Source organism: Alligator mississippiensis, chromosome 2, assembly GCF_030867095.1.
Source record: "Alligator mississippiensis isolate rAllMis1 chromosome 2, rAllMis1, whole genome shotgun sequence".
Classification (NCBI taxonomy): domain Eukaryota; kingdom Metazoa; phylum Chordata; order Crocodylia; family Alligatoridae; genus Alligator; species Alligator mississippiensis.
Window position 1 is genome coordinate 277205869 of NC_081825.1, and position 15092 is coordinate 277220960.

The 15092-nt window shown below is 43.9% G+C and overlaps 1 protein-coding gene across 4 annotated transcripts in view; it reads left to right on the forward strand.

Moving 5' to 3' along the window:
* The first annotated feature begins 665 nt into the window (after window positions 1-665).
* The window catches only part of PPP4R4 (protein phosphatase 4 regulatory subunit 4), a 143978-nt gene continuing 129551 nt past the window's right edge, over window positions 666-15092 (forward strand). The window contains exons 1-2 of one of the 4 annotated variants that reach the window (XM_019481639.2): window positions 666-1249; window positions 1523-1596. In XM_019481639.2, the coding sequence (XP_019337184.1) occupies window positions 1160-1249; window positions 1523-1596 (164 nt within the window). In that variant the 5' untranslated portion in view covers window positions 666-1159. The remainder of the gene's footprint in view (window positions 1250-1522; window positions 1597-15092) is intronic. The other 3 variants (XM_019481638.2, XM_059723189.1, XM_019481641.2) reach the window with 3 other exon arrangements.

Consider the following 15092-nt stretch of genomic DNA (forward strand, 5'->3'; position numbering starts at 1 on the left):
ACACTGTGCGTGTATGTGAGAGAAAACTGAGACATGAAGAGTCCCAGTGTGTGTGTGTGTGTAAGACAGTTGGAGTGTGACTGTGTGTGAACACCGTGTGAGGTGAAGGGTCCCAACACGTGAGGGTGCATGTGAGAGAGAGACAAAGACAGCGTGAGTGCTGGAGTCCCAACACTGTGTGTGTGAAAACTGAGAGACGTGAAGAGTCCCAACGTGTGGGTGTGTGTGTATGTGAGAGTGCGTGTGCAAGTCCCAACACTGCCTGTGTGGAAACCACGAGATGTGAAGAGTCCCAATGTGTGTGAGAATGAAAGCGAGTTGGAGTCCCAACGTGTGTGTGTGTGTGTGTGTGTGTGTGTGTGAGAGAGAGTGTGAGTGAGTGAATGAGTGCGGGCCCCATGTGAGATGAGGAGTCCTACACTGTGTGTGTGTCCGTGTGTGGAAACCGTGAGACGTGTAGAGTCCCACTGTGTGCGTGTGTGTGGGTGTGTGAGACACGCGCGCGCGGGGCGGCCCGGCGCTTCCTGCCTCCCGCAGAGCCGATGCAGGCCGGGAGCGCGCGCCGCACGCCCGCGCGCGCCTGAGGGGGCGGCACCGCAGCGCGCGGGAGAAGCGCGGCCTGCGCGTGCCCGCGGGAGACGGGCAGAGCAGAGGCGACGCTGCCTGGGCCGGGCGTGTAGCCCCCTGCCCCCGCCCCCGCGCGGTGCGGAGCCGAGCCGAGCCGCCCGCGCGTTCGGGAATTGCGGCGCGAGGGGAGGTCTTTTGCCCTGCGGCGGCTGCTGTAGCGCCGCGTTGCCCTGACGACCGGCGGCGCCGCTGCTGTGGGGCGTGGAGCGGCGGCGGCGGCTGGGAGTGGAGGCAGCGCCCACACATGGCCCCTGGCCCCGCGCTAGGGCAGGGGATGCTGGCGCCCCCCGCTCCCCGCAGGCGCCGCCCGCACTGAGGCGGCCCAGAAAGTTTCCGTGCGGGGCCGGGGCCGCCTTGCGCCGCCGCTCGCTCAGCCCCCGCCTCCCCAGCGCCGCGTCGGCCGGGGGCGGCGCACGCCCCAGCTCCCCGCGCCATGTGAGGGCGGCTCGGCTCGGCGCGGCGTGGGGCCGGCTCCCTGTGGCCGATCCTCCTTCTCCTCCTCCCGTTCCTGCTCCCCGTCCCGGCCGCCGCCATGGAGCCGGCCCACGGCAACTTGTTCGGCTACATCGAGGACCTGCAGGAGCTGACCATCATCGAGCGGCCCGTGCGCAGGAGCCTCAAGGTAGCGCCGCGCCGGGGGGAGGCGGCCGCTGCAGGGAGCGGGCTGGGGGCGGGGCGGGGCAGGGTAGAGCAGAGCGCGGGGTTACGGGCCCTTGGGGACCGGCCCCGGCTCCGGCTCCTCTGTCCAGTCTCGCCCCTTATGAAATGCCGGCAGCTGGCTGTGGGGAGGTTGGGGTGGACGAGGCGGAGGCGGGGGCGGGGGGTCTAAGAAGCCGAAGGCAGGACAGTAGCAGCCAGGCCGTGTCAGCTTGTGCCTTGTGTTTCCCCCTGGCAGACCCCAGAAGAAATAGAGAGGCTGACGGTGGACGAAGAACTCAATGATATCGAGAGGGCTGTTTACCTGCTCAGGTATTTCCTAACTGGCCTCGTGAAATCTGGCTGCCCTCCTCGCATGCATCCCATCTTTGTTAGGCTTCATCCTCCTCGCTTGGCAGCCTTTTTTTCTTTTTTTGTTTTGTTGGTCAAATGGTTTTATTTTTCTTGTCGGTACCTTAAGAACAGAGAAAAAATCTGTATCCTTGCTCAGTGTTTTTTGTTAAGCTTACACCAGTTGACACTGGATAGGGATGCCCCTACAGACCAACCAGTGCACCTTTCCTAAAATGGCCCTCACCACTACTGAGTTACACTTCATTTTTTTTTCCTTCTGCCATTGGTTTTATCAGGGTCACTGGATGCTGGTCTTAATGAGAGCAATCCTTCACTGTCTTCACGTTCGCTGTAGAGCATGAGCATTGAGTACACTGAGGGGGAAGCTGAGCTGAATTGATTGCATCTGTCCCGACCCCATAAAGAAAAAAACTCTTGTAGAGATCAGTTTTGCAGTCCAAAGACATGACTCTGTAATAGTGATTTTAATGCTTAAACATTTTCTTATTTCTCATTGCACTCCCTTTTTTTCTAGGTCCATAGATGACTATTCACTGTTACATGTCTTATATTTTAAAACCTAGGATCTCTTTTGACTTTGCTGCAGATGTAATTTCTTTCATTTTTGGAAGGAGAAGCTGTCCTGTAGGATTTTGAGTTGAATATACATTTTTATACAATACTCAGTAATTGGAGAGCCAGCTGCAACCTTTTTTCCAATTGGTCTATTGTCCTATTTTTAGTACTCTCATGAGTCTGTGCTTGGTCTTGATTTTTAAAATGGTTTTTTTTGTGTTGGCAGCATTTTTAGAAGAACACTTTTGTCCACCTGCTCTACTTCAAATAATAATTTTTTTATCTGTTAAAGCGTCAATCTTTTGATTATTAAAGGTCTGATCTTGAAACATGTACTAATGCAAATGGTTCCTGCATACAGGAGTAGTCCTTTTGACTTTAGTTGAAGCCCAGTAGAACCAGGATTGGAGCCAGAGTCGTATTTAGGGTTTTAGTTCCTTATCTTATATCAGTTGGCAGAGTCTTTTCCCTTCTTTACTGCATTGTGGCAAATTTCTTTGTTTCTTTCCTGATTAAAGATCATGTTTCCAACAGTATGTCAGTACTGGAGCATTGCCTGGTTAAAGGGTAAGAAAGAGGTTCCCCTGAGCATCTCTCATCTTACTGCCAGTAATTGCTTCTCAGCCTAAGCTTGCACTCTCCTTGACTCTTTCATCTTCTTTCTTACTACCTGAATAGCTGTTCTGAGTACACATTCTTGTCCTTGTAATGAAGTTTGTGTATCTGCCTGGGCATAGTCCTGAAAGTTACTTTCATTTCTACTTGATAAGCTTTTGTGAGAGGATGAATCACTTTCTGCAATGAAACTCTCAGGGGTATGCATTACTCCAGTGAAAGCTTTTGCCATTCAGTACTGTAGGAAAAACTGCCCCTCTTTGTCTGATTATAATCCATCAACCCCAGAGCTGAAGTGGGATCAGTCTATACTAGGAGCAGTATTCTGTCTGCATTTTTTTTATCTATTATGTCACATTCTTCCCCCCACTTACTCCTCTCTGCCAGTGCTGTAAGCTTTCTTCTCCCATTTGTCAGCTTTTTGCACAGATGTCTGTGGTTTATTCCACGCTGTCCCTAGTGCATAAAACATACTCTCTAAAAGGCCCTTTTCCTCATCATAAAACTCTCACCTTCAGATCTACTTCAGTGGCACTGATATGTATGAGAAATTAGTCAGTTTAATGATGACTGTGAATGCTTGGTGGAGATGGTTGATTCATTATCTATCTGATAAATAGGGGTATACCAAAATCTGATGGTATGATTGCATTCTTCCTGCCCTATCATTCATAGTGTCACTGATTTTTCTTTGACCTTGATTCTGCAACTGAAGACTAGTACTAAAAGGTATACCCCTTAGTGGTAATGTGTTTGTACAGCTTCTGGCTGAGGAGTATTGTGCTACAGCGATATGAATACTTTAATAAGTATTTTTAAGAATGAGAGTGGCAAGTGAATATTCTCATTGCAATCCTTCTTACATTTTACAGTCTTTATAATCTTCTGTGTGATTATTTTTGTGTTTCAGAGGAGCAGTTTTGATTTTCAGAGTCCTTTCTCCAAAGTCCTTTGGTATCAAATCACTAATTTACATTTAACTATATTGTCACTCTTCTTGGGAAGAGTAATACTTTCCTTTTAGTTATCGGAGGGTTTCTGATGCATAACTTGCTTTATTTTCTGTCATTGAGTTTCTTCTGTACTATGTCTGTGATGATGTTCCATTCACTTTGTTCTCATAAATTTAACAACATATTCTTCCCTTCATGATGTCACAATTTGTAAAAACATTTTTCTGAAGATCTAGTGTGTTTGTCACCCCCCACTCTCCTGATCTGTTTATTTTTCTGCACTAGTTGTCCGTTATCTTGTATTTGTTTTATAAACTCTGTGGTTCTGTCTGTTCATTATATGTGAGTATAACTCGCGGTACAATAAAGCCTCAATCCCTGGCTGTGGTCTCAGGGTACTACTGAAATATACATAAAATTGCTGTGGTAACATTTTACTTTCATGAGGATGTTGCTTTATTGTAATTACAGTTTTGGTGCAATGAACATGAACATTTTTTTTTTCTTTACCTCCAATGGCACTAATCATTTGAAACTTTGTCTGTCATGTGTCTGTGTTCTTCTACAAAAGGACAACTTCTGCTATAAAAATACTATTTGTTATTGGAGGTAAAGTTCTCACTATGCAAATGGCTCCTGAGAACATGCACACTGTAGGAAATTAAAATTCTGACTTTTGGAGGATATTTTAGCATTGGTTTTGAGCAGTAGTGCCCAACATTTTCACCTGGTGGGCTGGATGAGCAGTGCCCGGTCTATCCATACTCTGGATCTGGTCTGTGGGCCCAATCTGGGTGGGCAATGGCAAAGGCCTGATCTAGCCATGTGGATCTTGGAAATTTGATGGAGGGGCAGTGGTTTGTTAATTGTCACTGCTCTCGTCACCAAACTTCTGGACCTGTAGGGAGCCCTGTGGGCTGGATGACCTGGCTCCCCAGCCTGGGGTTGAGCACTCACTCTGGTTTGGAGAATCAAGCTTCAATAACTGGTTCTGCCTGTGCTTACAGTGATGATTTAAGTTCAGCAAGGCCTGATGGAGTAAGCTTGTGGCTGCAAATGAGGTTGTTGTTAATCTCTGGCAATCATCTCTAACAGATTGCCCCTTGGACCTGGGGAACTGACTCAAGGTATTTAGGAGCATAACTTACTTTGAAATCAATGTGATGTAGACACCTAATAAGAAATGCAGTGAATGGCTAGGGCACAGATTCTTGAAGGTACCAGTATTCAGAAAGCTGTTTCTGCATTTGTAAAATAGTGATAATGCAAGCCTATCTGACAGTGGTGTTCACAACTAATTAATGGTCTTATAATGTTCTGTAAATATTGTAATGTACTCCTCTGAGGCTTAATGCCAATAGTAAAATGCTGTGTTCTTTGTCCCAGATAAATTTGATTTGGTATGGGGGGGCGGATATCAGTCATCTGCATACACATTGGTCTGTGGCTTGTTTTCTGAAGTGTTCAGTGATATATTTTCTTAATTATCTTATGTTACTGCATGCATTGTATTGTATTCAGCTGCTTTTGTTTGTTTATGCTACTTAGTTTTGGAAGCTTCCAGGCCTTGACATTTTTGTCATATTCAAAGCTACAGAGAAATAATGTGTTATCAAGTTGGATGATTTAATTATGCACCCTTTTGGGATCATACTTTGCAGCAGGAAGCATCACCTAAAAAAAAAAGGCAAGAAATATTATTTTCTTGAAGTATTTAACACAGAAGAATATTGTATGCGAAATAAGCAAAACATTTTTTACAGATAAGAAAGAATACAGTTCTTAGAACTTGGTATGTTTGTATAAGCACAATAATTGCTATAATTTTAAGGTTGTCATCTCAGATCACTTGGAGTATTCTCAAATTTTCCTCAGCTTTTATCCATTCAGAGTTTTGCCTGACCATAAGTTGTAAAAAATAATAAGATTTTAAAAGAATGAAATTGGGATTTTTAATTTGCCTGCTTGCTTTTTAACCTTTAGACCTCGTGTTGTCAAGCTTTTCCCTGCTTTGTGAGGGTTAGCAACTAATTATTATTTTTAAATGAAAGCTGAAATTCTTATGTAAGCATCTAAATACAGGAGCTGGAATTTAAAGATAAGTTCCAAATATTGCAAGACTTGCAGTAGAATCCTGAGGGCTGGCAACACTGCTGCAATATCTAGACTTCCTAACTTGTGACTGTGGTGCCTACACAGGATTTTGAAAGAGTCAATTGTAGCATTTAGCATGGTAGCAAAATATCCTCTTAGCTTTACCAGGAAACAGCAAATATTAACATTACAAAAACCTTCTTTCTCTTTGCTCTTTTATTTTCTTAGGCACTTATGTGATTGTAGCTTATCTTTTTCCCCTGTTTTATAAATTGCAGTATAAATGATATCAAAGTTTAACTAATGGTCCTTTTATTTGGATGCATAAATTAGGTGGCTGATGTTGGTTCTGTTATGCAAATTAACTCCTATATAAGAAGTTAGCGGAAAAAAAAATCTAAAAATAGAGCATCTCTCTCGAATTACTTCTGAGCTGCTATTTTTCCTAAAAACTAGATACGTGAAAATATAGTTACCTTTGCTACTCTTAAAATGCAGCAGGGGGGCCAATAGAAATAGTAACAAAATGTAACAGTGGTTTTTTCACTTTTTGGCCCCTGAAAGTCAGAGAGACTGAGATCTTTGAGAGAAACTTTTTTCAAGTATCCTGGGAGAAGGGCAGGATGCTGCTCTAGAGAAACAACTAAATACTGAGGAGAAGGGAAAGGAAAAACTGTTGAAGCTTCTTCCTTCACTTTTATTTGCCTGAGAATCCTCAACAGAATGGGGTGAATATGATGTAGTATGCATTGTAAAATGGCTTTTGTGAGGAGGAGCTTCTGCATGGGGATCTGAGGTTTTGGTATGGATCCTTCCCCCCCCCCCCCCCCCCCCCCCCCCCGGTCATTGAGTCTCTTGGACTATCTGTGAGATTAGGAGCACTTGGTCAGTTCTAATACATGGAACACCTGCCTGCCATACAGAAGCACTATTAATGGCAAACTCTAATTAGATACACATGGAGATTCTTCATCCCTACACAACAGAATCCACACAGGGATCACATGTAAATTGCAGTATAAATGATATCAAAGTTTAACTCCTGGTCCATTTATTCAGATGCATAAATTAGGTGGCTGATGTTGGTTTTGCTATGCAGTTCTTTGTTTAGGTTCCGATGTTCACTTTGTTATATTTTTAACAGTTGCACAATTCATCCTGAGATGACTGCTCAGTGGACATACAATTTTATACATATACTACTGTAAATATATAATAATATCATTTTCCATAAAAAGCAGACTGCTGGTTCATTTCCCACTTCTATAAAACCTTTTATCTAATAATATTTTTGCATTTTGAAACACTGTCTAGTTGTACTTCTTACAACACTTCTGGGAAAGTAAGGAGTAAAAGAACTATTCAGGAATTTGACAGGAAGTGAAGAATATTAAATTTAATGGAATGTTCCCAGGGAGCTTAGAAAGAATATAATGACCTTTGTTGGAATTTGGGCAGGAACTGATACTTTTGCAAAGAGTGGATCAAAGCTTTGCAGTTTTGGCAAATCTGAAAGTACTTCTACTAGCATGTTATCACCTAACATTGTGTTTCATAATGACTGAGAAGAAGGAAATCCATTTTTGAGGTATAAATGCCACTTTGTGCAGCACCTAGTTTATACTCTTTTAAACTTTCCTGGTATTGAGGATTAAAAACAGGTCCAGCATAAGGCAATATGGAGTGATATACATACCATCGCATGATGTCTCTTGTACCAAGACCCATCTCATATTCCAGCTGATGGCAGGAAAAGGGTCACTCAGGCAGACATCAATTGCATTGGGCACGTTTCCATCCCCTGTCGTAGGATAGAGACATTGGTGATGTGTAGGGGGCGCATGTGGGTGTACGTGCACCCCCTGAGATCGGCCGTGTACCCCTTGGAAGCACTAGCTGCGAAACCGGAAGTGCCACTGGAAATGCACTGTTGGTTTTGCTGCTGGCTTGGCGATTGGCCACTGGGGGACCCCCCTGTTGAGGATCTGGTGTCCCCCTGACTTGGGAGGCACAAGTCACCTGTGGATAGAGATGAGATTCCCCCCACCCTGTCCCCCCGTCTGAGTTCAGCTAGGTGTCAGCAGGGACTCTTCTGTGTATCGATATCTTCTTGACTGAGTAGGTTAGATGAAGTTGCCCAAGCAGTGGTCTTGGAGTTAATACCCCATTTATCGTGATGCACAGAGGAATGTATGAGTCCTCTAAGCTATAGCTTTAGGTTTTCTGCTGATTCTTTGTGATTTATTCATATTTTCTAGCTTTACTTTGCAAGCATGACCTCATTGTCATAGTAGGCGTTTGCTTTATTGAGCTGCAATTATGACATAACCCCACAGCTCCAGGAACTGATATTCAAAGACGTGATATATGCCTATGATTATTATATAATAATAATTAGGAATGAGACATGAAATAATTTTACTAGTTTTTATTTAATCTGCCAGATAATAATCTCTAAACATCATCTTTAAATACTGGTATTAGAGTTGTCAAATCTTATGGCTCAAAATTTTTGCTGTAGTTCTGAAACTTAATTCAGTGTCAAACAGAAATCCTAAGATTTGAGAAATCATTACTGGAATTTACATTTTTCTTAAAGTTGATCAGTTCTTTTGGACTTTATTCATGTAGAGGTTCTCGTACATGCTGGTGGTTTTATTTATTTATAATAAATCAATATACAGAGTTTTTTTTACGTGAGTTAGAATAATACAGTTGTCCTATTTAAATTTGGTGCACTTTTTCTTTGTGTTTCAGAATTTCTTTGAAAGAATGCAAAGATAAGAATAATAGAGCTCCTTTTCTCAGGCAGTTCTTCCTCTAGTGCAGTGGTTCTCAACCTTTTTAGATTCGAGGTGCCCCATAATATCTCAAGGCACACCTCGAAAAATGCTGGCTCATTTTTTTTTGACTACAGCAAAATATTAGAACAATTTTTCTGTTGCATAGAACTCAGAACAGAACAGGTCAGAATGTTCTTAACACTATGGATTCCTATTTGAAATCTCTGGGCTGATCTTATGAATGGTATTTGTGTACTTAATAGTGCTAACACTTCATGGAACCCCATGGCACCCTTGAAAAGATCTCAAGGGACCCCAGGTTGCTATGGTATGCTGGTTGAGACTTGCTGCTTTATTGAGTAAGGGAATCATCAACATTGAAAGTAGAGCAATGGAACAATGACACAGCCCCCCCCCCCCTTAAGTTTTCATCCAGATTTTTTTTGTGTGTGCAATAAGACAAGAAAAAAGAAATATAAGTCAGGAAAGAAAATAAAACTTTTTTTTTCATGCCCTTGCATTTCTGTTGCAAGGACATCTATTAGGATTAACAGGTAAATTCCAGATAGTGGCAAAAATGCCCTGTCAAACTGTAAGGTACTATAGAATCTCAAGGCTGAAAATTAAAATCGTTCAAAATCCTAAGATTTATGCTGCTGGGACACTGAAAGATATAGCTAATTTCTCAGAAGAAGACTTTAACAAATACCTTATTAATTGGAAAATAGAAAAAACGGTTTCAAGAAACCACAGGAATACGAGCACTCAAGATGTGTAATAGGATAAAACTCCATGCCATTTTAAATAGTTAATGTTTCAGTGGCATTCTAAATTTACATTTCAGATTTTTTTTTTTTTTTTTAGTACACATTAATCTTTTCCAAACAGCTTTTGAACAGAACTTGCCAATCTTGAGATGTAGCTGTGTCTTTTGCTATCTAGCTTTCTCACCATTTGGAAATATGGGTTAACTTAATTTTATGGCTCCATCTTTTAAGTAAACTTCCTTGTTTGTGGCTGTCATAGTGCCAGAGTTCCTAAAATTGCTCTTCTCTTTAATAACCCTATTGAACTTCTCCTTATGGAAGGTACATTTTAAGAACATCTCTTTCTTTCTTTCTTATGGAATAGTAACTCCTGCTAGAACATGCAGGTAAAACCTGTTATATGAAGAGAAAGCATGACTTTGTTTATGAGTTGGAGTAAGGCAAATAGTGAAGAAAAGGACAAAAAGTGCTACTTGAGTGTTTCTAACCAGTCCCCTAGGTAAAAGGTGTCCTGTTCATAGAAGAGCAAGATCTTTTGTTACATCAAGTAACACCTAATATTTCATGCAAACCAATGGTTCCACCTAAAAGAAAGTTTAGCATGCTAAAGGTTAATATTAAGAAGGATTTTAAAAATTCCACATAATGATAAAGCTCACTGCTATGTCTTGATAATGGTTTTATCAGGAATTTTCCTTTATTTGTTAACATTGGATAGCTGTGCATTCTGATCATGTAATATGCAGCTTAGCTGAGTCATTGCTTGTCAGTCATCTCAATTCACAGCAGGAGCAAATTAAATTGCTATGCTTTACTAAACTTATTAACTATTGCTAAAGATACTTTGGTCCTTTATCCCTGTAATGTAAATGGATTACAATGCACACCTTGGCCTAACTGAACCCTTTGGTCACAACGAATACGTGGTTTCTTAGTCATTCCATTCTTTGTCTTGACTTTTCGTAGGAGCATAGTACAACATGGATTTAATCCCCAAATTAAAAAGTATATTGTACAAGGTTCTATGTTCAGTTTTAGCTTTGTTTACTGTTCTTATCAGTTGGATGAGGTGGAAAGGTCAGATTCAGGTCTGTGTGGGTATAAGCAGGCATGAATGGAGTTGCTCCTGCTTACTGTAGATATGATTTTGTCCTGAGGATGAAGACTGTAATTAGATGTCTTTGTCTCTCTTAACCTCCAGTTCTGTTTTTAATGTACTGCATATAGGAAAGTGTTAACTGTTCAGACCATTTTCTTTCCTTTGGATCATGTACATCACGTTTTACTAGCGTAAGTGATTGGAAACCGGTCTATATCCATAACACAGCAGAAGTTCAGCACACAAAAATAGTCTATACCTATAATGGAACAGAAGTTTGGTACACACAGACTGGTTTAAAAATGGTGGAACCCAGTCTAAGATTTGTCCTACCTCCTCCCACCTCGCGAGCCCCCTTTCCCACCAAAGGGCAAATGTGTGTTCTGTTTGCTACTGATCTAAACTATGCCGTTTACAGAAAACCACATAACTTGCGTCGATTCTGCCTTGAGCTTTTCAAATGTACGTAGCTTCTATGGTAATAATAACACTTTCATTTACATAACATACAACTGAAAAAAATTGACTACAACCTTAGTGAGCTATAACGTTAATCTGGTCTCCCCAGAGTAATTTTTCCATTTTATTGTCCTCACCCATTGCTCATGAATCTACAGCGTTAGACAGAACACTTATTCTGGTGCTTTAAATTGATCAGTATGGCCAATATGTTTTCTAGGAAGGCTGTATCTCAATGGCATTTAAGGCAGGCCTTCCATCTCTACATGGATAATCACCCAGCTGTTTTTCTCTGTTTCTCTTTATTCAGAGGCATGTTGAAGATTTATTTTTTAATACAAGAGGTTCATTATAATTTTGGATAAAATTATAGCAGCTAAAATGTATACAAGTACATTGTATGTCCACCTCTCATTCAACTTAAAATTGTTCTTTTGTCCATTTTATGTTGGGGCTGGGAGTGGGGGTGTGGGAGGCACAATTAGCTGTAGCTAAACATACTTCTCTGGCCTGGTACCAGAGGTGATAGGATACCTGTTGTCTCATAGGGAACCTGCAGAGCAAGTATAGAAGGCAGGCCACCTGAGAACCGCTTCACACAGATTCACAGAAGTTCAGGGTTGGAGTTAGTAGCTTTGCATTTAATAACTTTTGTGTGCCACCCATATGTTTACTGAGAAACAGTCTTGTTTTTTTCCAGAGAAATTATTCTGGTAAGCATAGATGCTACAATTTTACAATTTTGCCTTCAGTTGTCCTGTAATTTTAACTTTCCTCAAATATTTTTCCAAAGTTTTCTTTTTTGGATTGAATGTGGTCACAGAGATGTACATCTTAAAAACAACCTTGAAAAGCTTTAAAAAAAAAAAAAAAAAAGAAGAGACTTAAGATATTTAAATTGGGGGACTATACAAAGGGATGAAATGGGAATCTGGCTTATGAAGCAAATATTGTTTATCCACCATTTCCTAAGATGCATATGGCGAGGTTAGTTGGACATCCTTCCAAGAGAGTATTGGAAATATCAGGAAGATGCTTTGGAATGAGAATTAGAATTTGCTTTTAATGGTTCTAAAAGGTCTTCGTTGTGCCACTTCATACATTTTCGAGACTCTTAAATGTTTGTTTACAGTAGGGGTGACAAACCTTTCTGACTCTGCAGGCCTGATGAAGGTCTCTGGGCTGGTCTGCAGGCCGGAGCACTGACCGCCTGTTCAGTGCCTGCAGTGCTGGGTCCAGTCCACACATGGCATGCACTGGCCCCAGGGGTTGCTGTGCATGTGGCATGCAAGGCCAGCATGAGGCAGTGCCAGCATGAGCACTGCCTGAAGCACTGCAGGCAGCATAGGAGGTTGGTCTAGGGTTACCCATGTAGCCTGCGCCATGTGCAATGCCAGGTGCAGCCTGTGCAAGCTCCATGCAGGCTAGGGTTGGCATGTGCTGCATGTGGTACGTAGGGCTGGACTGGCTGCCCATGCTGCATATGGCACAGGAGGCTGGGATACAGAGTGCACTGCCAGACTGGCCCACCACAGTGGTTCAGCATGGACTGATCTGGACTTGTCCCAGAGCCAGTGCATAGGGCTGGTTTGGTTGGATTTTGCATATACTGTGGGCCTGAGGCCACCTCCCTCTGCTGCATGCAGGGTGTGTGGTATCGAGTGTAGTCCATGCAGTGCCAGGCCTTGGGCTGATGCATCAGGTTGGTCAAGCAACTGGGCTGGGTGCAGCTTACAGGCCTTGCGTTTGACACCCTTGGTTTAGAGGTAGTGGAAGGCTCCTTGTTCTTTAAGGAATTGCCTTCCATTTTCAAGCAAATTTCTCCATGTGTTGTTTTTGAGGTCTACATTAGAAGCTTGAATAACTTAATTGTTACAGTAGTGTGAGTGACGTTATAGTCGTGATGGTCCGGAAATTATGTGAGAGGCAATGATTCCTTGGGGTGATATATCTTATTGGATCAGCAATGTAGTTGGGAGAAAGACAAGACATGAAGAAGAATGTCTTGCATTTGAAAGCTTGTCTAACTTTCTCCTAACTACATTGTTGGTCCAATAAAAGAGATCACCCTAAGAAATCCTTGCTTCTTGCAAGAATCTAATTAGTATATATTAGCTCTTCAGACTCTTCCAGTGAGGTTTTATTTTGGGCTCGGAGGAACCTCAAAAGGCATCTTGTTGATGTTCTCTAGACATTTTCATATTTTTTCCCTAAAACCTACCAATGTAAGTATCAAATGAATAATAAAGTTGTACATTTTCCAGGGTCTTTTCTTTATACAAGTAGTGAGAGACATTTTATAATAACTATTATTAAAGGTAGTGTGCTTGAGAATGTTTTAGCTGAGTAGCGTACATTTAGTTTTGCTTTTGAGTGGATGAGTATCACCTAACTTATGCAAAGTAAATTAAAGAGTTTAAATGGAGACTTTTTTTTTTATGATTGTTACACTGGATTGTAGAAGAACATCACAGAACGATTGGCCCTTTAAGGCTAGGGATAGAAGTTGCACATAAATCGGTTTAAGTGAGCAGAAACTGGTTTAAACCTGTAACAGAACATAATTAGTTTATGTGCACTAAACTTTTAGAAATGGCTGAAACTGGTTTGAGAGACACCTGCTTGAATGTAATATCAGACTTAACTGATTGAGCTCAAACAGGTTTATGAAACTTCTGTCCCAGACCCCTTGCTGATTAAATTAAAATCAGAGTCTCCCATCATGCTCTGCAGCCCTGGGATTGGCTGTCTGCTGCAGCGGAGCAGGGCTGGCCCTGCCCCTCTGCTACCTAGCGGAGGTGGGGAGGAGAGGAGAGGGGTGGGGCAGGGATGTGACCAGATTCTGGCCTCCCTAAGGTGAAGGAAGGGAAGAGGCTTATTTCCTCCCTTCCTCCCCCATCCCCCCAGCATGGACATGGCAGGCATTGCTTGCTGCTCCGGCGGCGGGGGTGTGGCTCTGGCAGTCATCTGAAGTGAACTGGCTGGGGGGGTGGTTAATTCCCCCCCCTCCCTATTCCATGGACCTGCATCAGGTTCTGCCTGGTGCTCCCCCTGTGTTGCCAGAGTGGCAGGGGCATGGCCAGATGCCTGCTGGCATGGCCTCCCAAGGCAGAGGGGGCAGGGAGGGGTTTATTCTCCCCTCTGCCCCCTCTGCTTCTGGGGGACCCCTGCCGGGATCTGCCAGCCCCAGCCGCCGATCGCTCCCTATGAGGGGCAAGTGGCAGAACAAACCTCCTCTCTGCCTTTTCTGCCAGATGCTGGAGGGAGGGGGGAAATAACCCTCTCTCCTCTCCTTGCTTAAGGGGGCCATACCGGCTGGCCTCTGGCTGCGCCCCTGTCCCTGCTACTGGAGTGGCGATAGGGGAATGACCGTGATGAGGCAGCAGCCCCTCTCATGGTTTCCCAGAGTGCGAGCCTTTCGAGCAGGAGGGCTGCGCTGTGGGTGGAGTGGTCATAGCTGCTGCAGACTGTGTGGGGTGAGTGGTGGTAGCACTAGGGGGAGCTTGGGTGGGCTATGGTCCCCCTCTGAGCCCAGTGCCGCTGCTTGCCCCACGTATTCTGTGGCATCTCTGATCGCTCCTCCCCCTCTCCCTTCCCCCCTGCCAGGAAGTGGCTTGCACTCTGGAAAACCATAATAGGGGCTGCTCCCCCCTTGCTGTTCCAGCGACAGGAATGGGGGCATGGCCAGAGGCTGGCTGGCAGGGCCCCCTTCAGTGAGGGGTTAGGGAGGGGAGTTATTTTCCCCCCCTTCCTCCAGCATCTGGTGGAAGGGGGCTTATTCTGGTGCTCGCCCCACTTAGGAAGTGATTGGCAGTAGTGGCCAGGGCTGGCAAACCCCAGGAGCAGGGGGGGGAATAAATCCCCTCCCTGCCCTCTCTGCCTTGAGGGAAGGTGGGGGAGCATGCTGGCCAGTGTCTGGCTGTGCCCCCCATGTCTGCTGCTGCAGCAGTGAGGGGAGAGCGTCCAGTGGACCCCAGCTCAGGTCCGTAGAACACGGAGGGGGGAATTAAACCCCCTCCCTAGCCAGTTCACTTCAGGCTACTGCCGGGGCTGGTCACATGCCCCTGGCACAGCTTCGCTGCAGCTGAGGGTGCATTGTAGAGGTCCCCCCAGCTCCTGGCCTGAGCCA